This window comes from Pleurodeles waltl, chromosome 11, assembly GCF_031143425.1.
Source record: "Pleurodeles waltl isolate 20211129_DDA chromosome 11, aPleWal1.hap1.20221129, whole genome shotgun sequence".
NCBI classification, from domain to species: domain Eukaryota; kingdom Metazoa; phylum Chordata; class Amphibia; order Caudata; family Salamandridae; genus Pleurodeles; species Pleurodeles waltl.
In genome coordinates this window covers 917,745,171-917,763,800 of record NC_090450.1, presented here as the reverse complement: position 1 = coordinate 917,763,800, position 18,630 = coordinate 917,745,171, and the positions used below count along the sequence as shown (strand labels likewise).

At 47.4% G+C, this 18,630-nt stretch overlaps 1 protein-coding gene across 2 annotated transcripts in view; it reads right to left on the bottom strand.

The window, feature by feature from the left end:
• CFAP251 (cilia and flagella associated protein 251) overlaps positions 1-18,630 on the bottom strand; it is a 410,814-nt gene that overhangs the window by 166,569 nt on the left and 225,615 nt on the right. For both annotated transcript variants that reach the window (XM_069214923.1, XM_069214922.1), the window contains exon 14: positions 18,164-18,337. In XM_069214923.1, coding sequence (XP_069071024.1) covers positions 18,164-18,337 — 174 coding nt within the window. The remainder of the gene's footprint in view (positions 1-18,163; positions 18,338-18,630) is intronic.

Genomic DNA, 18,630 nt, shown 5'->3' with positions numbered 1-18,630 from the left:
AAGTTCACTTTGATGCACATTTTGTTCCATCTTTCCAAATGCAGTCACGGTCCCTAACTTTCACAGCTCATCCAAATACTTTTAGTATCCAGTGGTGTAACACTTGCATCTGTGTCTTTTTGGGCAGGGCCAGCACCCATTCACTTATGCTTAATTTCTGTAATTTCACCAACTGAGTGTAACATTTCAATTCACTGTGTTTTTGGTTAAGTATGAAGCTATAAGACAGTGTTGGATCTTCTTTTGAGCACGAAGAAGTAACGTATTTATCTGCACGGAAAAAGGTTACTAACCTGTAACTGTAGTTCTACAGTATTGATATCTTTCATAGATTTGCATGCATTGAATCATTCCCCATCGTCGAGTCCGACAGTAAAATTCAGAAAGTTGTACTATGCTAAACATAGCCTGCAGTAGCTGAAAAACATTCATCCTATTCATATAATTTGAAAAGATCTCACTAGTATGTACGTTTACCATTTGGACATCATTGCACAGTCACGCAGTGCAATACCATATTTTAGTCAACTGCCATCTCCAGTACTTCACCTGAGGATGGCATAGAACCTGCTGCTTCTACTCTCCCAGTGCTCCTGAGGTAGGTGTGCACAGCCAGCCTGCACATTCAAAAATATCTGTGTTTCATTGTTCCATGTGATTTTGAGCTTTGCTGGGTACAGCATTGCGTAGGAGAGTCTGAGAATTTGTAGCTTCGTCCTAATGGTGAAGGTACCATGAAGTTCCTGCACTGCAATCGTGAAATGTGGGAAGAGGGATATTCAGATCCCTGAATATTCCATGTCTCTTTTCTCATGTGCAAGTCTGACAGTGGTGTCTTCATCTCTGTAATTTAGGATATGTGCAATGAAGGAACTTGGCTAGAGTTCCGGAATCTGTTTGGGGCTAAAGACTGATGGGCAGGGGGCGTGGCCAAGATGGCGGCGTGCTAGGACGTGCCTGTCCGAGCTCCACCGCCCTGGCCCGGAACACCGCTGACTGGCCCGGCGGGGGGACACCCTGAGGCCACCCGGAAGCGACGGGCGCTGCCGTGGGCTGTTGGCCGCCTGACAGAGGCCCCGAGGCACGCTACACTGCTCCCATTGGGAGAGGAGCGGCCGGCCCCGAAACGCGTTCGGGCCGCGGAGCGGCTTGGGCGGCGGCCTGGGCCGCGAGGCGGGCCTTCCCCCGACGGCTTCCTGGGCCCAGCGCCGGAGGGGCCGGAGGCCTAGAAGTTTCGTTTTGGGCCCCGCAAGTAGCGGGACCGCATTGGGGGCCTGGGCCACAGGACCTGCAGGCGCCTTGGGTGCGGAGGATTCCTCCGTACACAGGATCTGGTCGGAGCTGGAGGTCGGCTCCCCCCTCCCTAGCGGGCCTCTACAGGACGAAGGAGAGGCCTGAAGTTCCGGGCGAAGATAGGGGAGGCCATCGCTTTGCCCCGAGGTTGCTATACTCACCCACAAGGAGTATAAGTAAGTGCGGGCCCTTGCATGAGGAGGTAGAGGCTATAAAAGCGAAGCTTCGCAGGAGGAGGCTACCAAGTGCTAGGACCAGGTGCAAACTTTGATACGGCGACACCTGGTGATCTGGTGGGAGCTTTTGGAGAGACTTGTGGGGCTGATCCGGCGAACCGAGACTGCGCCTGTGAGCCATGGCGGCGTCCAAATCCAAGCGAGAGCACTCAGTGAGAGAAATGCTGACAGGGGCCCGCCTGACATCGGGTGGTATGGCTGAGGACTCACCGGCGACGAGACCCCTGAAGGGTCGGATGGAGATGGATCCGGATGAGGGTTCACCGGTCACAAAGGGCTTTTTGACCTCCCTGTTTGATTCCCTTTGGAGCGACATTCAGGAGCTGCGTATGGACATTTCCTAGGAGGTGAAGGAGCTGCGAGGAGAGGTTACCTCCTTGGGAGAGCGAGTTTCGCAGTTGGAAGATGGTGAGATTCCTTGTGGTCAAGAGGTGGCGGGCCTGCAACAGGAGGTAGTCCGCCTCCGAGAGCAGCAGGACCTCCTCCAGACAGCGGTTGAGGATTTGGAAAATCACTCAAGGAGACAAAATATTTGCATCAGAGGGGCTCCGGTGGGGGCGGAAAAGGAGGACATTGGGGACTATGTGGTGGGCCTGTTTCGCTCTCTGCTTGGCCAGGACGAGACTCAGGAAATAGTCCTGGATAGAGTTCATCGTGTCGGCCGCGCTGGTGGCCCTGGAGACCGCCCCCTGGATATTCTAGCCTGTCTCCACAATTTTTTCCTTAAAGAAAAGATCCTACAGCGGGCCCGCAATCTTCAGCAGGTACTTTTTAGAGGACATGAGCTCCAACTATTCCACGACCTCTCTGTACGGACTTTGCAAAGGCGGAGAGAATTTAGACCGATCACGGAGCACTTGCGGGCGCACAATGTGTCTTACTCCTGGGGCCACCCGTTCCACCTGGTCTTCCGCTGGGAGGAGCAGCTCCGGCAGGTGAAATCCATCTCGGAAGCAAGTCGGATCCTGGGTCTGGAGGATATATGCCAGGCGCGAGCGAGAAGGCGACCTTGCCTGAGGGGGGTCCTCCACACTGGCAGCGAAAGGAGAAAAGAAGGAAGCTGCAGCGCCCAACGGCTTTGCAGCTGAGGTCGGGGAGGGAATCCGTTTTGAACAGCGTGGCCGCCTGAACTACAGCTTAGAGGAGGGGGGGCGGGTGGTCCCGATCTGTGGTTGGCCTAGATGTTAACGGCATGTTGGCCGATGAAGAGGGTCGGGGCGGCGGGGGCGATGGACCTGGATTACCAAACATGGATGGATCTACTGCCCTGTGGAGACTTTTCCTCGTGAAGATGGATGTCCGAGGACTTCTTTGTTGTGTGCACCTGTTGTGCGTATTGGTTGAATGTTGTAGGGTTTCCATGCGATGCTGGCTTTTTTGTGGAGATATTCTCAAGCCTTGGTGTTTTAGGTGGAGTAGAACTTGGCACGGGGGTGTTCTTCTTGCGAGCTCCCTTTCTTCTTGCATGCTGCCCTCATTTTAGGGTATGATTATTAAATATACAAGCTTGAATGTTCATGGGCTCAATAACCCTACCAAGAGGCTAGCCATCCTGTCCGCCTTAGAGAGATCGGGGAGTCACATATGCCTGCTGCAGGAGACACACCTCGTCCCAAAATATATTTATCATATGCGCTCTGAGTGGTTCCCCAGGCAGTTCTGGTCTTCGGAACCATCAAAGTATGCAGGGGTGGCGATACTATTAGCGCGCTCATTCCCTGGGGAAGTGGTGACAAAACTGCATGAGGTGCAAGGGAGGCTTCTAGCTATGAGAATGAGACTGGGTTTTTTTTCCTTCACTATTGCTTCTCTATACGCGCCTAATTCCCAGCAGGAAATCTTCCTAAAACAGGCTTTGACCCCGCTGCGGCAATCCCCGACGGTGCCATCCTGGTGGGGGGCGATTTTAACCTGGTGATGGATGGGGATCTGGATCGTTCAGGTCACCGGTATGGGCAGACGGGGTCAATGACGGTGGCTGGTCGTCAGTGGCTGAGTGAGTGTGGCCTGGAGGATGTGTGGAGGAGGGCGCAACCCACGTTAAGGGACTATTCCTTTTACTCGGCAGCGACTAAGACATATGCTAGGCTTGACCTTTTCTTGGCCTCGCAAAAGTTTATTTCCTGGGTTATGGAGTCAGTGATTGAGCCTCGAGCCCTGTCGGACCACGCCCCGGTTACAGTTGAGGTTCACATGAACATGGAGCATGTGGGCGCATCGGGGTGGCGATTTAGGGACTCAATGCTTCAGAACGATGCAACAGTAGAGGCGATTCATGGTGCAATAATAGACTACCTTAGCTTTAATGACGACGGGACTACTTGCTTGGCGACGCTGTGGGAGGCACTGAAGGCTGTACTGAGGGGTGAGGTGATGTCGCTGTCTGCTAGGGATAATAAAGCAAGGAGACTACTCAGAGAGGACTTAGAACAGTGAGTGATGGTATTGTAGCATTCACATAAGCACACCAGTTCACCGAGTGTATGGCGAGAGCTTGAGAAAGTAAGGAAGCAGTTGAGGAGGTTGGATTGGGACAGGGCAGAATATGCGATAGTTCGCCTTAAGCATAAGTACTATATAGGTAGTAATAGATGTGGGAAGCTACTGGCACATCGGTTGCGAGCGCAGCGTGCGGCATCAATGATAAAAATGGTTTGCTCTCCCTTGGGAACGGAAGCGCGCACAAGCGACCAAATTGCGGAGGCCTTTGCGGAATTCTATCGGGAACTATATGGGGCTGATGAGCCCGGTAACTCAACTCTGGAGGCCTTTCTAGAGGGTATAGCAATTACTTCCTTGACCGAGAGGGAGGCGACTTCGTTAGATCAACCTATAAGGGCGGAAGAGGTCATATCAGCAATTGCACGCTTGCAGGTCGGGAAGTCACCTGGCCCCGATGGTTTCTCCGCACTTTTTTATAAGACCTTCTGAATGGAACTTGTACCAGTTTTAGTGCGACTCTTTAATTCCTTTCGACATACAGGGGCTCTCACGCCTAGCATGTTGGATGCCACTATCGTGGTTATTCCAAAGCCGGGGAAGGATCCCGAGGAGTGCGCCTCATACAGGCCGATCTCCCTCTTGAATTTTAATGCCAAACTGCTCACTGGCATACTGGCACATCGTCTCAATTATTACATGCCGGGCCTTGTGGATCCCGACCAAGCGGGATTTATACCGCATAGGCAGTGTAGTGATAATACGAAGCGACTGCTTCATCTATTGGATAAAACTGATAGATCATGCAGGGAGGCTCTCTTCCTTTCTATCGATACCGAAAAGGCATTCGATAGGGTTCATTGGCCACACCTGTTCAGGGTGCTAGAGCGCTTTGGGCTGGGCCCGGGTTTTATGGCATGGATCCGCTGTATTTATAAGGAGCCTCGGGCGGCGGTCCAACTTAATGGGACGCTCTCGTTGCCATTCTCAATTCAAAGAGGGACCCGGCAGGGGTGCCCGCTTTCGCCCCTCTTGTTCGCGCTCTATATGGAGCCCATGGCGCAGCGGCTTCGGGATAACCCTTGGATCACAGGCGTGAAGTTTGGAGGAGATGAGCACATCATTTCATTGTACGCGGATGACGTGATTCTTACTTTGGCGGAACCGGCGACCTCACTGCCTGTACTAATGGGTATACTAGAGGAATTTGGACGGGTCTCGGGATTCAGGATGAATATGCTAAAGTCGCAGGCCATGAGTAGGTTTATCAGTGCCGAGCATGAAATAGATCTGAAGGCCCGATTCCACTTTATATGGTCTTCCTCAAAGCTCCCGTACTTGGGGGTTGAGTTAGGGTCCACTGTCGCTCGTACGGCGACGTTTAATTACACGAAACTGATTCGGGAGGTGCAGCGAGACTTAGAGACCTGGGGGAGATTTAAACTGTCTTGGTTGGGTAGGGTGGCGGCAATAAAGATGACCATCCTACCACGCGTACTGTATGTGTTTCAGGCACTTCCGGTGGCACCCCGCCACGAACAATAGCAACCCTTCAAACAGCGGTTCCAAGATTTATTTAGGAGGGAAAGGCGACGCGGCTACCATGTCGGGTGTTGTATCGCCCTAAGCAGGAGGGAGGATTGGCAGTCCCCTGCCTTCTACGATATTTTCAGGCAGTACAATTGCATTTCCTATTAGAATGGAGTCGCCCATCTTCCGAGAAACATTGGTGCTTCATGGATCAGGCGGTGGTGGGCTCCCATATATGGAAGGAGCCCTGGCTTAGGCGCCGTCACAGAGCACGGGGGTTGTACGTATCCCCGATCACGGAAGTGTCGATGAAGGTGTGGGACGGGGTGGCCAACAGAATGGGCTTGACGACATTCCCGTCCCCAATGACCCCCCTAGGTGCGAACCCTGATTTTGGTCCGGGCCTGAAATCGGAGGCACTGCGTCGTTGGCATGAAGGGGGCTGTAAAAGGGTAGGATACCTTTTTGATGAGCAGGGGGTGATCCCCTTTGACCAGATGAGGGAGACGTATGGCTTAACCGAGGCTGACAGGATGATGTATTATCAAATATGACACTGGGCCCTGCTACCAGCCAATAGAGCATTAATAGATAGGCCGAAAAATGTATTCTAGTGAAAAAGGACGATAAGCGGGTGATTTCGGAGCTTTACGCTCTCTTGCAGGGGGAGGCCCGCTCGCCTAAGACTAAGAGCCAGCTGAGGTGGGAGAAGGAACTGGAGAGGGAGCTCTCTGACGAGGAGTGGGAGAGCATCTTTTACAGGACACACCACACGGCTTACAATGCGGCAGGTACAGAGACAGCCTATAAAGTGGCCTCCTATTGGTACCACACCCCAGCAAGGATTCATGCTTGGGATCCCACTAAGTCCAGCCTTTGTTGGAGGGGGTGCAGGGGTGGAGGGTCGCTTGTTCACCTACTATGGCATTGCCCTAAGCTTCATCGGTACTGGGAGAATATAATAGACATTATTGACGTGGCGTTTGATACTCAGATCCCCAGATTTCCTGCGTACACTTTGCTCGGCCTGCCTAACCCGCTCACTTTCCCCCTGGGATCATTGAAAGGACGGCAGATGGCCTTGGCTTTAAATGCGGCACTACAGCTGCTATTAACCGTGTGGGGGACTGACAAGATCCCGACAGTAACATCATGGCTCCATAAGCTGTGGTTTATCCTCGTTATGGAAAAGCTCACTTTGACTTCACAGCAGCGTAGTGGTGACTTTAAGGAACTTTGGCAACCATTCTTCCAAATACTGTCTGCGGAGTTCACAGAATTGACATGTCTGGCCTATTTGAGGGTTCTGGAGTTGAATTGAGCGAATGGGAGCGAATGTGCAGTAGAGATGTATACGCAGGGCCAAGATTACATTGGAACGAGGCCTGGGATCAATAGATTGTTGTATGACATGCCAGACGCGGGGAAACAAAGTTGAAGTTCTATTTAGGTTTTCTATCACTGCGCATGGAGCATGCTGTATATCAAAGCAATTGTATTATTCTGATGCGTTACATATGTGATGTTTATAATTTAAAATAATAATAAACAGATTTGGTCCATAAAGACCGATGGGAAGCTTAACTATGAATGCTGGTGAGAAGTCTTCTTTTCCAAGGAGTTCAATGAACATATTTTCCACAAACTGATCCATTTGCCACTGTTGATGGATTCCCAAGCTCCCTCAATGCATGTATTTTTCCTGAGGGATCGTGTGGCCAAGTATTCAGTTTTAGGGGCGAGCGCAATGTTGAACATGGAATACTAAGGCAGTGTAATCCTGAAGCCATTTTGGGCCTCTTCAATGCGTTTACAGCCACTCCCTGCCCCCTTCAGCTTTCTGCTTTCTCCCATTGTGACGCCTTTTTCGTTTTTTCTCTTCCTCTGTCTTTCCCATAGGTGTCTTTTGCTCGCAGTAAATGCTTGAGGCAGAAAAATAATTGCCGGCCCTCAAAAATAAGTGCCGGTGCTCCGCACTGGAAACAACAAGCACAAATTAAGCACTGTTCCTTTAAGTAGTTCATTGACATTTGTAGCACATTTGTTGCCCTTCACAGGTGTCACTTTATCCTCTTGTTTTTTGGTGTCTCTGTCTGCAGTGCAACCTGTTTGTCTAGCATAAAAAGTCAGATTTGCTAGATTGTGATCAGTTTGCTGATATTGGGCAGAGTAACATCTACTTTACATAGGCCGTCTGTATGTAGTTTCCTGTACTTGGTAATGTGCAAGTTATGTTAGCGTGGCATGGGGTGTTAGGGAGAGCAATTCCTCAATGCTATTTTCAGCAATTCATTCACTGATATTATGTCAGAACTCTGGCTGGATTAAATCGTGTGGGCTTACCCTGCACAGAGGATGTTGGAGGAGCAATTCTATAGTAGATTATCTCTAGTTCGGATTCGGTATTCAGGCTCTCAATCACCTCTCCTAGTTAATACATACACAGTAGCCTTAAGGTATGTATTGTTCAGTGACTTCAGTTATTGTAGTTACCTTTGTGGTGCTTCACTCACACAAAGCTGTTGACTCAGGTGGCTCCAGGGCCAGCAGAACCCAACTGGATGCTGCTGCTATGCAGGCCCACATGATGAAGTACACACTCTCTGCCCTTACTGCTGGGGTCACTGCGGTTCATGGGCATGACGATGTCCCTTGGAACACACTGGGCCCAGCTACTTTGCCTGGCAGTTGTTATTTTTTTCAGCTCAAAACAGTGTCATCTTAAGAATTTTGGGGGCCCAGGCAAGACATATTTTAGGGCTCACTTTACATAACAAATATAAAAAAAATGTACGCATGTCCTGCAAATTCAAGAATGCATGATGCAAAAAATACTAAAATATAGATTCATCTTTAACAGGGTTACACAAAAACAACTGAAATAGGTCTTTCCTGGCACCTAAAGAATCCGTAAGGTGACACTGGGTAGGTAGAGTCAGAGGTAGAGTTAGGCAGAGAGGCAGATATGTTTAGATAGAGGAATAGAGTAGACAGAAGTAAAATAGAGAGAAAGTTCACTTTCCATGTGGGACGCTTGAAAGGTGGATGCCCTATACTATTGCCCACTTTGCCCATGCCTTAAAATGTCTCTAGAAAACGGGTTGATGTTCCTTGGCACATGCTGGGCCTAGTCAAGATCACCCTCGGTCAGACACTCTTCTTTCCAGGACAGATGGGTTGTTGTCCTGAGGATGCCCAGTCCACATCAAGGGACCCGGCAACTGCCAGGCTGCTTCGGCACCAAAAGGTCCCCAGTTCAGGTGCCTGGCCCCCTTGTCTGTAGGTACATAGCTGGAGCAGTACGTCTCCCTCACTGTGCCACTTCACTGTGGCATTTCACCTCTATGCTGACTCCTCGACTTCTCACTGCAATACCAGACAGCACACCATATATGCTATCTACTGCTCCTTTTAGCAATCCAGGCTGCTGAAATTGTTCAAGGGATTATACCAGAGCAAGGAGTATGGTTCTGTTGTGTGGATAGTGCAAGTAGTTGAATGATTGTGTCTGATATGTGCAGCAGTGTCAGGAACCACGCTAATCAGCAGCAATCTTGATACTCAGTCAGCTCCACCCTCCCGCTGCTACCAATCCTGAGATTCGCTATTTTGAAAATGATGAGATCATAAATTAGAAAAGGCTATTAGCAACTGTTCAGATTTCCTCATGTCATTCCTCCGGTCTGGAAACAGTTTGAGACATATGGACAGATCAAGAGTGTAAAGATCTTCCTGCTGGGTCAAATAGTTCCTGACAGAAAACCTTGAGTACAATTAGTTTGTTGAGGTGAAAAACAATAGGAACAGTTGCTATAGATCAAGGTCTGGTGCTCATTGTGATTCTATCTTTCTACAGGCAGCTGGGTTGTCTAGATGGGATACATCATTGATTTTGGAGCCAGGCTGATAGTTTCAGTGATCCTGAATTGTGATGCAAGACATTTTCACAGCACCTGGACAGGAGATTTCTCCGTGACCCTACTGGAATGGGTTGCAGTTCTGCTAGGTGAAGCTGGTCCATGAATGAGTATTCTCTTGGCCAAGTCAGAGTGATTAGGATCATCCAGCATGGTTCTTGTTTTGGCTTTGTGACAACCCTTAAAGTAAAAGAGGGCAATCCATATGTCCCAGACAAAGCAATACAAAATATTTTCACCCAAGATCCTGCTTGTGCGTACCTGCTTCCGTAAAACTGGCATTTCCTATTTGTTTACCTCACAAGCAGGTCCACCCTTGCTTTCCCGCCACACTGAAAATCTTCAATAGGTTGTTTTTAGTTCCCATTCTGGGTTCAACCGGATCAGCGATGTACTTGGAGTACAAACGACTATAGGTCTTTTTTGATGGTTCTTAATTCCAGCACATTGATGTGTAGGTCTGCCTCTGGCTGATAGCTTTTCATAATTCCTATCCTTCCATTGAGACTTTAGGGGCTATAACTAAATCAGATTGAGTTGGAAGGTACAAGAGGCTCAGACTGGTACTTTATGCCAGTGTCCATCATGAGAGAGAACATCATGAGAGAGAACATCATGAGAGAGAACATCATTAATGCAGTGAACTGAATTGCGTCAAAAGGAACCTAATATCTGCATACATTGTCTGTCAAGTTCTTCTTGCATTGGGCTCATTCTCTGCGGGGAAAATGAGATGAGACATACACAAGACAACATCATACCTAGCAGTCCTGTATGTAGGTGTACTTTGACCTTTGATGTGTTTTTGGACCTGGCTTGTAAGTACTGCCAGATTGCCATGTTCTTCCCATATAAACTGCTAATCGTACCAGCCCACGATCACCATGCCATTAGCTGTTCTGATCAATGTGACTTTCACTAATCTGTGTAAGGAGTGCTGCTTGGATCCCTTGACCTTTCCTGGGACACTGTCAGGCCACCAGACAGATTAGGGCATAAGAGGCCAGGTAGACAGGGAACATGGACAAAGAATAAAATAGCACAATGGAGAGTAGTAAATTACATCACCAGAACTACAACTTCCATGGTCACACGTAGCAGCAGCCACAAATACCCTACAAATACACTTCCGGATTGTTTGTAGCAGATATGACCTTACAAGTACATGTTCGACTTATTACAAGTGCATTAAATGCTAGTGGACTTGCAAGAATGCAGACAGCATATCCGTCAGATTAGTGATGGAGTACACACCCTCCAAACTCTAAATCAGACTCAGTGTCGATCATAAGAAAATAAATTACTTACCTATAACTTTAGTTCTCTAGTATTGGTATCTTTCATAGATTCACATGCTTGAATCATGCCCTTCGAAGTGGGAGTCCCACGGTACACTAACATAGCAGAATGTCTCATTACCATAGGCCTTAATGGCAATGAACAAATCCTTTAACAACATAGCTATGTCCCTTTTTTAAAAAGGACCAAACTTGACCTATAACCAGTTAGGTGCCAGCACCCTCTAGAACAGTGGTTCCCAACCTGTGGTCCGGGGACTCCTGGGGGTCCATGAAGCCTCCTCAGGGGATCCACGACTGCTCAGAAAATAAACTAAAATTAACAGGTTAGGTCCCCAGCTTTCAGTAATGGCTTAGTAGGGGGTCCCCGGATTCCAATAATGATTCAGTGGGGGTCCCCCGCTTCCAGTAATGATAAAGTGGGGGTCCACAGATGTGAAAAGGTTGGGAACCACTGCTCTAGAACACTCCAAAGAGATGCTGATTCCCTCAGATTTTCAAGCACAAGTGGGAATAACATTCCTAGCTATAAGGGGAGCCTCTTAGCGGGGGTGTGTGGGTAGCATTTGAATCTATGAAAGATACCAATATTGGAGAACTGAAGTTACAGGTAAGTAACTCATTTTCTTCTCCATTATTGGATATTTCATAGATTCACATGCTTGAATCAGAGTAGCAAGCAGTAACTGGAACCAGTAAAAAATTGTTTGTCCCATAGATATATTTGCGGATGGTGGGTTAGAAGATTGAGGGCCTCATTAGGAGTCTGACGAACTTCCGAGGGGGAGGGTGCCACCACACTGGCTACCTCCCCGCCGGATCCATGAAGAGTTTCCCGCTAGAATGGCTGGCGGAAACATGGGTTTCCCCCTGCCAGCCTAGCGGGAAACAGGCCACAGCATTGTCTCTGGCTCATAATCGAGCCGGCAGCAATGCTGTAGCCAGCAGGGTGCACCAGCACCCTCGCAGTGTTCACTGCAGACAGTGAGAGTGCTGGGTAGGGGGAGCCACTGCACTGCCCAGCCCAAGTGCAGGGCCCCCCCTGTGGCTCCCTGCACCTGTTTTCCACCAGCCTTTTCATGGCGGTGTTACCATCATGAAAAGGCAGACGGAGAACAAGGTCATAATCCGCAGTGCAGAGCTGCATGCAGCACTGCCCTGGCGGATTAGTATCTCCGCCACCTCCAGACCGCCAGGATCCAAGATACTGGCGAAGCTGGCTGTTGGACCGCCAGGGTTGTTATGTGGTGGTCGGACCGACTCATTGGCGGCAGTCCAGACCGCCACACTCCTAATGTGGCCCTTAGTGTATATTGCAAAATAAAATTTAAATATATATAGAATTTTATATATGTACATATACATTCACAACTTTCAACTTTCTATAGAGATATAGATAGGTATATAAAAGACCAATGGAGGATCACCTTAGTGAAACAGCTGTTGCAACACTGCTTAACCAACAGCTGCATCACTACGTTGAGCCGATTCAAGGCAATAGTACTGCGTAAACGAATGTACGCTTTTCCAAGTCGCAGCATGGCATATCTTGTCCAAAGGCACACCAACAAACAGGGCTGTAGATGTGGACACTGCCCTGGTCAAGTGTGCTCTGACCTTAGCTGATAAAGGCCGTCCTGCTTTAGAGTGGCAAAACCGGATGGTGGCCGATATCTATCTAGCGATGGTTGCTTTAGTCACTAGGGCACCTTTGTGCACGTGACTAAAGGATACTAATAGTTGAGATGTTTTAATGATATCCTTTGTACAATGTAAGTAAAACTTGAGCATTGTTTAAGATCCATAGTGTGCAAAGATCTTTCTGCTGTTGAATTTGGATTCAGGAAGACTTCATATGATAGGCTTATTGAGATGGAAACTGCAAAGTAGTTTAGGGATGAACGTTGAGTTAGTTCTTAAGGTTACAGCATCATCTGTAAAACTTTAAAACAGCTTTGAGTTGGAAAAGCCTGAAGGTCACTAACCCTTCTGGTGTTTGCTAGAGCCAAGAGTAAAGCGACCTTCCAGGTGAGGAACTTGAGGTCTGCTGTGTGTACGGGCTAAAAAGGTTGCTTCATCAATTGAGATAATACAATGTTTAGATGCCATTCAGGTGGATGAGCCCTCACTGGGGAAAAGACTCTGAAGAGACCCTTAAGAAATTGTTTGAATATCCTGTTGGAGAATAAGGAGGAAGAATGCTGTGAACATCGAGGAATGAGCCAAATCTGATTAAGCCCATGAAAGTAGATATAACAGAAGCTACTTCAGTGATATTCGCAGAGGATGCAGATTTCATTTCTGTCACTATATGCAGAACTTCTTCCATTTCAACCTGTATGTCTTTATTGTGAAATCTGCTGGCACTTTGGAGAGAATATCTCTACACTCCTGTGAAATGTTTACATTTTGGAATTCACTGAACTAAGGAGCCATGAGCCTAAGAGGAGAGAAGTCGGCTATGGATGGCAGACCTGGCCTTTGTTAATCATTAACAAGTGTGGCAATGGTCTTGGGTGAATGTGGGTGGTCTCGGATAGGAGGAGTTCTGGAAACCAGTGCTGTCTGGGCCACATGAGAGTTATGAGAATGATCTTCAGGATCAAAGGAATTGGGGGAAAGGTGTAAGCAAATATCCTGGACCATCTTATTGAAAAAGCATTCCTCCACGACCCTAGATGGGGATGCCAGCTTGCAAAGAACTGACATTTGCTGTTCTGTTTGTTGGGAACAGATCAAGTGCTGGCTTGCCCATAGAAAGAATATCCCTTCCAGTGTGTATTGATCCAGTTCCCATTTGTGGCAAGTTGACTTAATTCTGCTGAGACTGTCTGCTAAGGTGTTGCTTATCCCGAGTACATGTTCAGCGTGAATGGTGATGCCATGCTTCATTGTCCAGTTCCATATTCTCTGTGCTTCTGTGGACAGGGGAAACACTTTTGTGTCCCCCTGCTTGTTGATATAGTACATGCTGGTGGTATTGTCTGTACGTATCAGGAATGAAGCCTTTCTTATTCTCGGCAGGAATGCCTGGAGGCTGAGAAAAATAGCGTGTGGCTCCAGACGGTTGATGTGCATGGCCTTCTAAGCTGGAGACCACTTCCCCTCAATTTGCAGCTCTTGTAGATGTCCTCTCCATCCATCCAGGGAAACATCCACGGTAATGACATAGTTGGGAACCTGAGGTAGAAATGAGGGACCTCTGTCCAAGTGATGTGGTGGAGACCATCAGCTTAGAACAGATATAATTCGAGAAGGGACTGTGATTAGTTCTTTGAAGGATAAATTTACTTGCAACCACTGCTTGTCAAGCCCTTCTTGCAAAGGCTTCATCCTTAGCCACTGAGCCGTTTGTGTGTCTCCAGATCTGTATGGTAAAAAGTGAGTCAGACCATCGCTCAGATAGAAAGGGTAGTGCTCACCATTCCCAGTCTCACCTTATTGGCCTGTTATAGGCCGGTGTATGACAGTGGTGGATGTAGGTGTCAAAGGGCCACCATAGTACTATTTCTGCCCGGGGTGTCACGTGATTCAGTTAAATTCAGTTAAGTTGTTCCTTTTAACCTTAGTGTAGTGCTTTCCCAATGCGCTACCCAAGCAGCAGAACCTCACTCCGATTTCACCGCCGAGTGGTAGTGCCGGGCATAGGCCCAGGATCTCTGCACACCGTTCAGCGCAACGCGGCCCGTTGTGTGCTGCTGATTGGTTCTCTTCTCTGCCCCACACACTACTGCTGTTACTCTCGGCCTGATGCGTTGCTCCTCACGATAGCCAGTGTGGGTCGTTTAATCTCCGCTGGGGGTCAAGACAGCAGGAGGTAACCCGCAATGTTCCTAGCGCTCCGGGTTCGCTCTGTTTTATACTGTGTTTGCCCGCTGCGTCACAAATGCCGCGCTCAGCCTACCAACTGTATGTTCCACTCACTGCCGACTGACACAGCGGGTCCACTGTTCAGGTGGGCCACCCCGAGTTCTTAGGGCAGGCGGGATCAGCGGGTAGATGCCCAATCTCCTCCCTGGGTCCGCGTGAGTCGCAGGCACGAATCTCACATCTGTCGTATAATGGGCCGCAGCTCAATGTGTGCCACCGAACAGTCCACTACTCCCTAGATCACCGCATCCAGATCACTACCAGTCCACAACCGTTCAAGATCTGATTCAGAGCGGAGTTGCCCGTCCGGGAGTCGGATCAACACGGGGCGATCACTCGGCGTCTTCCGAGTCCGCAGTTCATCAAGCCCCAGGCTCCGTCTGCAATCTATTTGTTTTAGGCCCAACAAGCTGCCATCCAGTTCCGCGGGGCCTCGGGCGAGTTACAATCATTTGGGTTCCCTCAGGCATGTCAGAACGGTGGGGAAAGATGCGATCCTCGAGTGAAAGCGAGGATCGCTAGTATTTCAGGAGATTTTTATAAGGCCAGGATCGGAGCCGCTGATTAAGCAGCCGCTCCGGTCACCATCTTGGCCACGCTCTTGGTAATGGTAATATTTACATGGAAGAGCAGGTGTATCGGTATACCTGGGTTCCTGATAACAGTCCTCATTCTATTGATCCTCTTCTTCCTCTTCGTCTAGGTCTTGGCACTTTACTCTCAGTTCTGAGGGACTATGTGCTGGTCCGAATGGGCCCTCATTGTCTGAGTCATCTATATCCAGGAGCTGGCTTGAAGGATATGGTGACACCCTCCCAGGAGAGGTGCACTCTGGACGTATAAACTTCTTGGAGATTTTTATTAATGTCAACAGTGTCGTTGTTGAGCTCCTAATGGCTGTTAGTGGTGGTAATATCCTTGTAAACAAGTCTGTAGTCGATGAGGTCGTCGTCTGTATCGTTAGCGGTAGGGTTGTCGGCGGTGGGGTCGTCGACTGGGCTATCGTCGACAGCAACTCCTGTGGCATCCACTGTGGTTTTGTCAACAAGACCTTTATCGATGGAATAGATGTTAAAGTAGAGATGGACAGCGTCATAGTGGTTGTAGTCGTCGATGCCACAGTCGATGTTAAAGTAATGCTGGTCCTCAACGATACACTTGTTAACTTGTGTTTTGAAGTAGATTTCACTGTCGACAGTTCTGAGGCAGATTTTGGAGGAGTGCATACCTCTTCCTGGAGGATCTTTTAGATGTTTCAGGTTGCTCCTTGTCGCTGGGCCTTTCCCTTTTGGATGACCTTTCGTGGAAGGTAGCAGAAGAGTTGTTGTCCTCTTCTGAACTGACAGTTATTGCAGTTTTAGCCTTTTGTAGCCACAGCAAAAGTCTACCCTCGCGATCTTTCAATGTCTTAGATGAAAAGGTGCAACAGATTTTACAATCATTCACCTTATGTAGAGGGTGTAGACAATGTATACAATCCTTGTGTGGGTCATCTATAAGCAGTCTCTTTTTCCCACAACAATTTTAGGATCGAAATAGCCCTTTTTTAGGTGTTTCAGCCAAATCAGTTAGGAAATAAAGGTTACAATACCAGTTGGATGAGCAAAACTGAACAGAGATCAGGGAGACTCCCTTTACACAATGTGCAGTAAATCTGAGGGAATCAGCCTCTCTTGGGAGTGTTCTTGAGGGTGTTGTCACCTGATTGGTCATAAGTCAAGTCTGGTCCTTTTTAAAAAAGGATACAGATATGCTATTAAAAAGACTGTTCATTGCCATTAGGGCCTAGGGTAATGATATATACTGCTATGTTAGTGTACCGTGGGACTCCTACTTCAATGACGGGGATGATTCAAGCATGTGAATCTATGAAAGATCCAATACTGTAAAACTGTCCAAAGCGACTGAACACGCCTCTTCCCAGAATCGTGGATAATTTAGGTGATACTCCTGTGGTTGATGGTAAAAACTATACTGGGGTGAGTAACCATGTTCTTCTTGTGTGTCCTGGCATTTAATCTCAACTTGGTCTGGGCGGTACATTGTGCCATTAGGCCCATCTAGATTTTTTATCTGATGAAAAGATGATGGTGACATGGATGAGGATGAAGGTTTTTTCTTTTTTTGTTATACAATCTGAGGCAGGAGAGGCATATCTGTTCAATTTAAATCTTCCTTTAAGGATGCCTTCTTTGGACTGTTGCATGTTTCAAGACGGCGCTTCTGCAATGCCTTTTCTCGAGGGGCACTTTGGGAAGATTTGTCCAAAAATAAATTTCTGTAGCAAGCTTAGACGCCTTCTCACATGGTCACTGAGGGTCTCAGCAGAACATTTCCTGCAGATTTTGCAGACTTTTGGTTTCTGATCTATATAAGAACATATGCACTTTTTGAGATGTTCATCAGTATAAACTTCCATCATGCAACATGACTCACAGGCTTTGAAGAGGCTCCTTTTTAAATATTTTAAAAATTATTTCAGTCACCTAAATCCAGGGATCGCATTCGAAGAACTCAACATCCACAATCTAAAGAAAGATTTAGGTAGACATTTCTGAAGTGAAAAGTGTGACATCTGTCTGAAGAGACAGCCAAACTCTGGTAGTCGCTTTCCACACAACATGTGGCAGAAATATGAGTTATTATGTTCTCTGGGAGGGGTAAGACGTAGGGCACTCACATCATTGGCTGGACTTCAAATCTTATTTGAAATTTTATGGGGTTGTGTGTTACTAAAGTGACACTGGGTTAGGCCTATCAGGCCAATGATGAGTTCATACTGCTGTTCTAAAGTTACTGTGGGGCTTGCCACCTTGCCAACGCAAATGATTCAAGCACGGTAATCTAAGGAAGACCCAATGCTTGAGAATCCTGGTATTATGGGGCAGGACTACACACATTTGCTCAAACTCTGTACAATTTTGTACTAAATTTTACACCAACTGAAAAAAAGACATTTATTGAGACAGTGCAGTTTAAGCCATATCACCCTCAATAACATCTGCTATCTTATGTATATATTTCCATGAACAAAAAGATGACAGAACGAGTCATAGTGTTTAGAGAATTTTAGATTTCAGTATGGCAGTAGCTGCAACCAGGTGACCTTTTCTCTTCTGCACATTCATGGAGCAGCCTACACATGTTCAGTGTACACCCACCACCCTCCTCTGATAGAGCCTCTAATATGATTGGAAGCCGACATCCACATCATTATCCTTTGCAGTCAACAGGAAAGGCAAAAGACACTACCACTCTGTATCAAAATTGACAGCACAAGTGCAAAGCACTCATGTTTGTGTCACATTATCATTATGTTGCTAATAGCATACATTCTGCAATTAATTGCTATGCATGACTTTTTCTCAATTCCAATGAATGTCTAGAACTGCAAAACTTTTGGAGTGATTCACTTTTTGTCACATAATCACCTTCCAAACCCTGCTAAACTGGAACCAGTCTCTTTAGAATGTACAGAGATAGATCCCCGAACAATGGGTATGCACCATGTAGAACTGATTAAATATTTTGCTGCATCTTAGTACTTTCTGTCATCAAAATAAGTTGTAATTGTACCAACCAAGATTCTGTCCATCCCAAGACTTAGGAGTCTTGCTTCATCACAATCCAAGTTGATGCCAAACATTAAATTTTGAATAGGCTTGTAGTGACTGCGAAGTCGTCCAAAAAATTCCCAGAATGGATCCTCGCCTTTGCAGACTTGCTTGAAAAGGGTCACTGTATATTCTACATCCTGGAATAAAATGTTTGACAGCATTAACACTGATGATGTGGTGTACATATATTTTTACAATATACTCTGTAAACCATATGGCCAGCGATTTTCTGTTGGCTTTAGGTGTGCTTTAGATATGAAATTACCATACATAACCATATGACCAGAAGATCCCAACACCCACACTATATTAAACTCAATCCATGTTTACTCTTGTATTCTAACCATTGAGGGAGTCAACCTGTACTCCCTTTTGACCTCACAGATATTAGGGTATGAAGTAGAAGTAACCCTTTCTCAATGGAGATTTA